General features: G+C 43.3%; 1 protein-coding gene across 2 annotated transcripts; it reads left to right on the forward strand.

Moving 5' to 3' along the window:
* The first annotated feature begins 92 nt into the window (after positions 1-92).
* leng9 (leukocyte receptor cluster (LRC) member 9) lies at positions 93-10,547 on the forward strand. 2 transcript variants are annotated; one of them, XM_059567562.1, is made up of 7 exons: positions 93-277; positions 690-776; positions 7,335-7,425; positions 7,623-7,753; positions 7,841-7,998; positions 8,077-8,245; positions 8,779-10,547. In XM_059567562.1, the coding sequence occupies exons 2-7, from the start codon at positions 710-712 to the stop codon at positions 9,747-9,749; spliced, it is 1,587 nt and encodes a 528-aa protein (XP_059423545.1). In that variant the 5' UTR covers positions 93-277; positions 690-709; the 3' UTR covers positions 9,750-10,547. The 2 variants fall into 2 exon arrangements, with proteins under 2 accessions (XP_059423545.1, XP_059423546.1); XM_059567563.1 differs by lacking the exon at positions 93-277 and adding an exon at positions 284-544.
* Positions 10,548-11,043: the final 496 nt, after the last annotated feature.

Raw genomic sequence — 11,043 nt, forward strand, 5'->3', positions numbered from 1 at the left:
ATGAACCGCTCACTCCAATAAAAAAATCTTTCTACGGCGAAATATTTTACGTCTTCACCGGAAAATGGAGCGTGTAATAATGCTTGGACCGTATACAGTCTATGGCTTGGACATAAAGGACCATGAGAAAGATATTGAACCAAACTTTAAAAGAACCGATTCGCGTCAACGAGTCAGAGTTTAATAATTCTTTTGCCGAAAACTACAATACCCAGTAGAACTCCAAGACTTGAAACAGGAAGTGGCCTTTGAGAACATTGCCCTACCAGCACAGCAAGTATGTTTGACAATAATAAACACCTATATTATAAAATGTAAAGTAAATGTTATATCCAATATAAACTGTATTTTCAGAAGGTTACTATGATGACTTGACGTGTGTGTGTGTGTGTGTGTGTGTATAATGTATTTGTTTTTCAATCATTCGCGCAGTTTGTAGGCTAACTATGAGTCATTTGAGCCAGATGATGTAATCTTGTATATGTTAACATTATCACTAACCGGTCAACTTCGAAGCTAGTTTTCTGATTCATTGTGACTTGAGGTAGGCTGGTTCATGCTCTCCCCTATTATACCAAAATGGTTATAACATAGTATTTCCTTTTTGTCTTACCGACTAAAGTACAGAATTATTATGCTTAGGATGCCTTCTAAATTACATTAAATGTAACTTGTCTGTTTCAATGAAGCTCTGTTGAAGCTGTCAAATATGGCATCCGAGGAAATGAGAACTGAGGAAAACCTGACAGAGGATTCTGACGGACAAATCCACATAGGTAAGACATATATGACATTTATTTGCTCTTAAATGTGCTACATTTTCATCCATAAATTAAGTATGTTAAATACAAAAAGCAGTATTTTATTTCTAAAGGTTTTTCTACACAGCTTATGAGTTGCAGTGCTAGTAAATCGTTTGTCTTTTACGTCATTTAGTCATTTTAACTAGTTTCCGATACATTACTTAAAATGAGCTGAAATGTACAAAGTTCTCAATCTGATTTGATAAAACTATTTGGTCGCCGCCTTTAACAAATACTGTAGAGGTGGAGGCTATAATGCAAATGACCTGACGGTGGCAGTGAAAAGCCTTTTCATATAATTATCCATAATTTCAAGCCAAGTATAGGTTCGGTTTGTACAAAATTGCTGTAGGCTTACTGTAAGTGCAGGGTAGAGAATATAAAATTCACAAAGAGAGGTCTGCTTCCACACCACTAGTCCTAGTAAGGGCACTTACAAGCCATTATTGTGCTATTTTCAGTGAAAACCTCCTGGTCCAAAAGCTTTCTAAAGAGACCTTTGTGCTGTGTTGAAGCCCCCAAATTGTCATTTGTTATTACATGGGGAGATTTAGGATAAAGTATGTACCTACCTTCCAAGGAAAGGATCCCTTTGTGCAGATTAAATGTAGGCCTACACTTCCATTTCAAAGTTTGGGGGTTTGTATGATATTTCTAATGTTTGAAGGAAGTCTCTTATGCTCACTAATGTTGCAATTTATTTGATCAAAAGTATACTGCAAAACATATAATTATGAAATATGATTACAATTTAAAATAGCCGTTTTCTGTTTTAATGTATTTTAAAATGTAATTTATGTTACGGATGCTGGGAGAAAAAAGGGACTCAAGAGCAGATTCGCAGTTTGCCAAATTTATTGAACAAAAACAGGCAATAGTCCAAAACAAACGCTGGCAATCATCAACCAGGTAAGGAATCCAAAACTGAATTGTGTACGGGAACTGGGTACACCAAAAAGACAAAAAAAAACAAGATTAAATAAACAAACAGGGCATGAAAACTAGGCACAACTAGAGCAAGATAGTTTTAAGGGCAGTAGTGAAACGGATGGTAGCCAAGACACACTGACAGAGAAGCACAGAAAGAGAGAAGCATAAGTATAGAAGACAATCAATGTGAAATTGAGAGACAGGTGTGTGTGAGCTGGAACACTAATTAGGATAAGGTGCAGCTGTGAAGGCGGAGTGAGTGGAATTAACCACTTAAGACATAACACAACAGAAGGCCAGATGATCAAACCAGTGTCCTGACAGGACCCCCCGCCCCAGGAATGCCACAAGGCTTTCCAGGGTGAGGGGCAGATCGATGGTAATCCTCAATAAGAGAGCGGTCCAGAATGTCCCGAGTCGGGACCAAACATCTCTCCTCTGGACCGTACCCCTCCCAATCAACCAGGTACTGGTATCCCCTGCCCCGCCGCCTGGAATCAAGAATCCTCCTAACGGTAAAAGCGGGAGCACCCTCAACCATCAAGGGGGGAGGGGTTTAGGGGAAGATAATGAAGAGAGAGAACGAATAAAAGGCTTGACAAGACACGTGAAACACTGGATGCACTCGACGAAGAGGATGCGGAAGCCGAAGCGCCACCGGACTGAGCACCTTAACAATGGGGTATGGCCCAATGAACCGCGGTGCCAACTTCTTGGACACCTTAAGAGGCAGGTTCTTGGTGGAGAGCCATACCTTTTGCCCACAGATGTATCTGGGTGCCTCAGCCCGACGACGATCCGCCAATCTCTTGGTGCGTTCCCTAGTTCTCAGAAGCGCTTCCCTGGCCCTCCTCCAGGTTCGCCGGCATCGACTGATAAATGCCTGAACTGAGGGGACCGCAGCTTCGGAACTCTGTGAAGGAAACAGAGGGGGTTGATATCCGAGACAGCAAAAGAAAGGAGATAATCCAGTAGACGACACCGGCAATGTATTGTGCGCATACTCAACCCACGTAAGCTGCTGGCACCAGGATGAGGGATTATGTGAAGCCAGGCAACGAAGAGTCCTCCCAAGGTCCTGGTTCGCACGCTCGGTCTGGCCATTGGTCTGTGGGTGGAATCCTGTCGACAGAACTCCCTCCAGAAGTGGGAGACGAACTGGGGTCCCCGGTCAAAAACCACGTCCTCCGGAAGACCATGGATCCTAAAGACGTGGTCCACGACCGCCCGAGCAGTCTCCCTGGCAGAAGGAAGTTTAGGGAGAGGGATAAAGTGAACCGCCTTAGAAAAGCGGTCCACTACAGTGAGGACAACCGTATTGCCACTGGACTCTGGTAAACCAGACACAAAGTCCAGAGCAATATGAGACCAGGGGCGAGATGGGACAGGAAGAGGTTGGAGCAAACCAACGGGTACAGAACTAGAGGACTTGTTTTGGGCACAGACCGAGCAGGCGACCACAAAATCACGAACCCCCCCCCCCCCATACCTGGCCACCAAAAACGCTCTCCTACGTTCTCCTCACTCCTGGGTGACAGACCAGTTTGGAGGCGTGACCCCACTCCAGAACCTCTGGCCGAACCAACTCCGGAACAAACAGCCGACCCACCGGGCCCCCCTCCGGTACCCCTGCCTCCGACTGAGCCAGCCTGACACGCTCCTCGATACCCCAGGTGACGGACCCCACCACACAACCAGGTGAAATAATGGTGTCTGGTGGAGTTGCGTCCTCCGGGGCCGTGAATTGACGGGAGAGCGCATCAGGCTTAATGTTTTTGGAGCCTGGTCGGTAAGACAGGGTAAAATTAAAGCGACCAAAGAAGAGTGCCCAGCGAGCCTGGCTGGAATTTAGTCGTTTGGCTGTTTGGATATATTCCAAGTTCCGGTGGTCGGTCCAGACCCTCCAACCAGTGGCGCCACTCCCCCAAAGCCAGCCGTACAGCCAGCAACTCCCGGTTGCCGATGTCGTAGTTCCGTTCTGTGGGGGACAATCGGTGTGAAAAATAAGCGCAAGGATGTATTTTATTGTCAAGAGGGGATCGTTGAGATAAAACCGCTCCAACACCTACCTCTGACGCATCAACCTCCACAATAAACTGCCGGGAAGGGTCTGGAGTTATTAAAATAGGTGCAGATGAAAACCGCCTCTTAAGTTCATCAAAGGCTGCCTGAGCAGCTAAGGACCAGCAAAACGGTTTCTTTGTGGAGGTTAATGCTGTCAGAGGAGCCGCCACCTGGCCGAAATTACGGATAAACCGCCTGTAGAAATTAGCAAATCCAATAAAACTTTGCAGAGATCTACGGTTGTCAGGTGTGGGCCAGTCAGAGACGGCCTTTACCTTCGTAGGGTCCATGCAGATCCCCTCCACCGAGATGATGTGGCCCAAGAACGGAACTGACTGGTTGTGGAAGGAACACTTCTCCACCTTAGCAAACAATTGGTTCTCTAGCAACCGCTGCAGCACTCGTCTGACGTGCTGAATGTGTACCTGGAGTGAACGAGAAAAAATCAGGATGTCATCCAGATACACAAAGACAAATTTGTTGATCATGTCTCTCAGCACGTCATTGACGAGCGCCTGGAAGACGGCTGGGGCATTAGTCAAACCGAAGGGAAGGACCCTGTACTCAAAATGCCCCGTGGGCGTATTAAAAGCCGTCTTCCATTCATCCCCCTCCCTGATCCGAACCAGATGATAGGCATTGCGAAGGTCCAACTTCGTGAAGTACCTTGCCCCCTGCAGGATCTCGAAGGCTGATGACATCAAAGGTAGGGGATACCTATTCTTAATGGTGATGTCATTCAGCCCTCGGTAATCAATGCAAGGAACCATCCTTCTTCACGAAGAAGAACCCCGCCCCCGCCGGAGAAGAGGAGGGACGAATAACACCGGCCGCCAGAGACTCAGACAGATACCTCTCCATGGCCGCCCTTTCAGGACCGGACAAGGAGAACAATCGCCCCCTAGGAGGAGAAGTGCCAGGGAGAAGAGGGAGAGATGCGGCCCGGGAATGACTGAAAACCGCCCGCAAATCATGGTAGACCTCAGGAACACTGGAGAGATCAATCGGCTCCTCCTGCAACACAGGAAAAGAAGAGACAGAAGACAAGGCAGACACAAGACAATGGGCATGACAATAGGGACTCCATGATAGGATTGTGCTTTCAGACCAATTAATGTGTGGATTGTGAGTGGTTAACCAGGAATGACCTAAGACCACCGGAGTGAGGGGTGAGCGAGTGACAAGGAATACTATTTCCTCTCTATGATTACCAGACGTGATTAATTGTAATGGAACTGTGGCCTGAGAAATGGTGGTAAGTTCGCGGCCATCTAAAGCATGAGCAGTAAGGACAGGAGAGAGAGATTGAAAAGAAATGCCCTTCTTCAAAGCCCAAGAAAAATCTATAGAATTCCCCTCAGCTCCTGAATCGATGAGAGCAGAGAGTTGATGAACTGCACCTTCATAAGTGACTGAGACTGGAATCATAGAGCGCGAACCAGTAGACGGGGTGGTGGAAGTAGCGCTCGCCAGTACCCCCTTGCTTACTAGCGAGCGTTGGCTTTTGCTGGACAGGAAGAAGCAAAATGTCCATGACGGCCGCAGTAGAGGCATAATCCTTTTGAAAGACGTTTCTGTTTCTCCTCTGCAGATAACCGGTACCTGCCCAACTGCATAGGTTCCGGAGCAGATGAGGGAACGGGAGTATCGGACCCCGAAAAGGCAGACACAGGGTTTACAAAAGGCAAGAATGTAGAAGCCCGAGCTCTCCGATGAAGATCCCGTCGATTATCCAAACGGATAGCCAGGTCAACAAGTTCATCTAGACGTTCAGGTAGATCGTGAGCATACATCTCATCCCTTATCTCATCTTCCAGGCCTTCCGTGAACCTGGCTGCCAGTGCTGCATCATTCCACTTACTAGACGCAGCAAGAGTGCGAAACTCGATAGCGAAGTCCGCCACCGAACGCCTCCCCTGATGAAGTGCTGCCAACAGCCGCGATGCCTCTTTACCGAGTGCTGAGCGGTCGAATATCTTGACAAACTCCACTTTAAAGCTGGCGAACTCCATACAACACGCTGCCTTAGCAGCCCATACAGCAGTGGCCCATTCCCGAGCCCGACCGGTAAGAAGGGAGATGACAAACGCCACCTTGGCTGAATCTGAGGCATAAGTGAGGGGTTGCAGAGAGAAAATCACCTCACATTGGATAATAAATGATCGACATTCTATAGGCTCACCGGAGTTATTGGGAGGATTGTTGATGCGTGGTTCAGGGGTGACTGAAGAACGTCCAGTGGCTGTTGACAGTAGGTTACGTTCAGTCTCCATCCGGCGAACGGTTTCAGTTAGCTCAGAGACTTGACTGGCTAATGTGTCCATGGCATGATGAGCCGCCGCCAGCTTCCCCTGATGCTGTCCGAGCAGCACACCCTGCGCTTCCAAAGCTGAGCGAAACTGCGATTGATCTGCTGGATCCATCCTGGTCAGTGTGTACTGTTACGGATGCTGGGAGAAAAAAGGGACCCAAGAGCAGATTCGCAGTTTGCCAAATTTATTAAACAAAAACAGGCAATAGTCCAAAACAAAGGCAATAGTCCAAAACAAACGCTGGCAATCATCAACCAGGTAAGGAATCCAAAACTGAATTGTGTACGGGAACTGGGTACACCAAAAAGACAAAAAAAAACAAGATTAAATAAACAAACAGGGCATGAAAACTAGGCACAACTAGAGCAAGATAGTTTTAAGGGCAGTAGTGAAACGGATGGTAGCCAAGACACACTGACAGAGAAGCACAGAAAGAGAGAAGCATAAGTATAGAAGACAATCAATGTGAAATTGAGAGACAGGTGTGTGTGAGCTGGAACACTAATTAGGATAAGGTGCAGCTGTGAAGGCGGAGTGAGTGGAATTAACCACTTAAGACATAACACAACAGAAGGCCAGATGATCAAACCAGTGTCCTGACAATTTATTCCTTTGATGGCAAAGACTAATTTTCAGCATCATTACTCTAGTCTTCAGTGTCACATGGTCCTTCAGAAATCATTCTAACATGCCGATTTTCTGCTCAAGAAACGTTTCTTATTTTCAGTTTAGTGCTGTTTAATATATTTGTGGCAAGCGTGATTAAATTTTTTTCAGGATTCTTTGATGAATAGAAGGTTCAAAAGATCAGCATTTATCCAGTTTAGGAATCCTTTGTAACACTATAAAAGTGTGTTAAAGTTCAAATGTGTTCTTGCTTTATAAAAGTATTAATTTATTTTTATTTAATCCTATCTATCCCAAAATTCTGAATGTTAGTATAGGATTGTTTATTATCCCACAAGAGGTGCGTAAATGTGTGGTCATGGAGCACTGAAACAAAAATTTGCCCCAGACTTTTATTTTGTCATTTATAAACGTACCTGTTTTGAATACCACCATTTACACCTTCACACTACACTACATCACGTCTAACCTTAACTATTCTGGGAGTGCTTCACTTTTATTGTCTAAGTAGTTACAGATTAACTTTGTCTTGTGTTATCAGTCAGTGCATGAATGAATGTATTTATTTTATTTCTTCCTCCCTTTCCCTTCGTACCAGATGAGATGAAACAAGAAACTAGCCAAAACATTTGTCAGCACTTCATCTTGGGCAAATGTCATTTTGGAGACAGATGTCGACTGTCTCACAGGTCTGTCAATCACTCTGGATGGTAGAGACTCAACTAACGAAGTAACCTCATGCTAGACTTCTCTGGATATTTTATTTCAACAGCAGTTGGCACAGTGTCTTGTAGTTGCCGTAAAAGATGTGAAATGTGTTAGATCTTGGGAATGTTCATTGAAGCTTAGTGGATAAATAATGCATTGCTCTTTCCTGACTTTACAGTGTACTTGACGTCCCTCAAACCACACACTCAGAGGAAGATGATTCAGCCATCACAGAAAAGCAGAGCAAGACCAGAAAAAACAGAAAACAGATAAATGCAGAAAAGCAGCATATAAGGAATGAGAAGGAAGGTGTGGTCATAGAAATAATGAAGTGCAGAATTACTTTATTTTTCAAATTCATACTTCAGTTTACAAATAGATGCCTTTCGGTTTCAGGGTGTAAGAAGAAGCCACGCATGCGTACAGCCGACGATGTCATCTCCAGAATTATATGGGACTCCTCAGTGGACCCAGCTGATTTTATAGTCGGTCACTTGGACCGTTTCCTTGGGGTGCTGGAACGCCCATTTTCTGACTTCTCTTGGGACACTCAGGTCTGTTAAATCAGCACTGATATGGTTCATTACCATATATATTGTATGGTCATAAGCCTTAATATTGTTCCTCATTAGGTATGTGACTGTGACTTCTCTGAGGAGCTGTCTATACCTCGTCATAGGATCCAGTACTTCAGCTATAAAGGTCAGCGGTTGTGGGATAGGGACAGTCGCACTGACAGGGTGTTCGGTTCAACAGGGCAGACTATTTTGCCACCTTTTGGTGGTGCGAATCCGCAACAAGGTGAGTAATCGTATTATTTTGACTGGGAAACAGGTTATTTATTTGAAATTGGTTAATGCGTAAATGCCATAAAAAATAGTTCACAATAAAGAAAAGGACAAATATCTAAACATCTACTTTAAACCACGTTATGAGTAATTCTATGTTTAATAATTTCTGTTTTTGTTTTGTTTTTGTTGGTTGAACAGTGCAGATTTTTTTGCTCTCACCATATGACTAATAAAAATAAAATAGTAAAATAATAAAAGATTATATTGAAGTACTTAATAGGATTTTCTTTTCAAGAATTTCATTATTTAAATAAAGCCTTTTCTTTGATATTATTTTAAGACTTTATGTCCCAAAACATATACATTATGAATTTGGATTTAGTTAAAACATACTCATGATAGAAAAGATGTTTATGAGTTGATGAATTGTATATTTAATTTGATATTTATATATTATAGTATTTATTCAATAATAAACAGCATTATTTTATATAACAATTTTATAGTATTAATCGTAATAAATTGGAATTATTAAATTCTCAGACAATTTAGCTGACACTGAACAACACGAAGAGACCTCCAACACAGCAGATGACCAAGAGCAAGCGACTGAATTTTCTCAAGAACAGGATGATAGTGCCGCTACAATTAAAACAAGCAAACGAGAACTGGGAGATGCTGTAGATCACTCATTTACAGAAAATGCTGAAGATGATACTTTACTTATGCAAAATGAACCTGCACAAGAAGACCAAAACATGTCGGCTACCGAAGATTTGAATCAGTTGGCGGAGTTATCCGTCGCTCCGAAAGAGGAAAAGACTGAAATAGTGGAAGAATTGAAGGACAGCTGGGATGGAGAGAGGGGTACAGAAGCAGAGCCAGTATCATCCTTACCAAAAGAGCCTCGGTCCAACCGTCCTCCTCCACGCAAAGCCACCCACTTCATCTGTTTCCGCGTGGACTCTCCCGCTGCTCTCCAGGCCTTTCAGCGCATTCAGAAAAAGGTTCTCTCCCAGCTTCCTCAGTCAGAGCCGCTATGGGTGGACCCTGCAACTTTGCACGTCACTCTTTCCTTACTTGTCCTGAAGGGCCCAGAGGAAGTCAGCGCTGCTGCTGAGCTCCTGCGTACCATAATCGGAAACTCCCACAAACCCCCTATTTCTGTCTCTTTCACCCCAAAACTAAAGCACTTCAATGGGACTGTTCTCCATGTGGCCCCACAACCCCTGTTCGATGTCCAGAGCCTGAATTCCCCGCTTCAAGAAGCCTTCAAGGAGAAGGGCTGGCTACATCGCCATTCCCGATGCCCAACATACCACCTCACCCTGGCCAAATCGAAGGAGTCCATGAGAGAGAAGATGTTTGAAGGGATAGGGACTGTTAAACTAGCCAAAGATATCAACTTCGGGAAGCTAGAAGTAAACAAACTCTATCTTTGTGTGAATGGTCATTCAAACACAGAGAACGGTTTCTATCAGGTCGTGTGTGTTGTGCAGCTGCCCAATGTGTAAAAGTTACCTGGTTTATGTATCATCTGAACTTAGGGTTGATAGTTACTTAATACTATAAATAATTTATATATTGTAATAAAAAGTTGTAATCATGTACTCCTAAAATCATTCTTTTCCAATCCAATTCCAATTTTAAAAATAATTTCTACATCATCTCTGTTGCAGTGAGAAACACTATTCGGTTTTATATCTTTATAATCTCTCTTCAAAAACTAAAATTTTGGATAACACAAGCATTTGCGACATTGGACATTCTTTATGTATATGTACAGTAGTCATATTTAAGTGTGTAAGCGATATTCAATTGAATGGCCAAAGAACTGAGCAGATTCGATATTTGAATTTTACATAATTTTATTATTTAAATTTTATTTTGTTATATATTTTTAGGTCAGTTTAAATTTAATTAGTACATTTTTGTACAAATATAATTAAACCTCTTAGTTGAGGTTTGTGTGTGCTTCTGCTTACCCCTCTCTTAGGTAAAGAAGCACAGGATTCACCTTAACATGTATCTGGTAATTTCTTCACTTTCTGTTCAGACATTTATTGTAAGATGTTGCTAAGTGACTCAGTGCAAGGCAGTATTTTTGGATCACTTATCGAACTGGATGTGAGGGGGAGTGTGTAATTTTTTTATTGAAAGTGGACTGGATATAAATAAGTAATTCACCATGTATTTCAGCTATGTTTTTATAGCACACGCTCTCAATTATTCAAGATCAAACAAACAACTCTGAACAGCTGTACATCTAGCCTCTGGAATGTCTTTTATTAAATCAATTCAATCAAACTAAATGACATGTTTTATGAATATTTTTTTCTTGCGCTCGTGTGTTAAAGTAGCAGCTCTGTTTGAGATGTGAGCAAGGAAGTCTTGCATACATAACACCATTTTCTCTTTCCTCATGCACACTACACATATATGAATGCTTATGCAGTCTCTTTCTCTCCATCCCTCTCTCCTGTGCTTCCCCATCCCCCATCCTCACTTGCTTTCTCTTTCAGTGACACAAAAAAACCAACTCCCTCCCTCTCTCATGCATTCATATGCCCCTACTCCCTTGGCACACAAATACCCATCTCTCCATCCCTCACTCATAATGTTGTTTTCATTGTATTTCTTTTATTAATCCCCATATCTCGGTTAAATCTCCCAGAACACAGCGAGCCTAGCATCCCTTCAGCCCTTCCTCTCACCACCCATCGCCTACTTCATTTGTGGTTAAAGAGTGCATTAAATAATCACAATACGCATTTCTGGGAATTCCCTGAGAATTTAAGCCAAACTGCT

The sequence above is a fragment of the Carassius carassius genome, chromosome 15, assembly GCF_963082965.1.
Source record: "Carassius carassius chromosome 15, fCarCar2.1, whole genome shotgun sequence".
Lineage (NCBI taxonomy): Eukaryota > Metazoa > Chordata > Actinopteri > Cypriniformes > Cyprinidae > Carassius > Carassius carassius.

Coding starts and splice junctions, on each gene's coding strand:
- leng9 (XM_059567562.1), top strand. CDS start 710: ATGGCATCCGAGGAAATGAGAACTGAGGAAAACCTGACAGAGGATTCT. Junction 7,754..7,840: donor TATAAGGAATGAGAAGGAAG/GTGTGGTCATAG, acceptor TTTCGGTTTCAG/GGTGTAAGAAGAAGCCACGC. Junction 7,999..8,076: donor ACTTCTCTTGGGACACTCAG/GTCTGTTAAATC, acceptor GTTCCTCATTAG/GTATGTGACTGTGACTTCTC.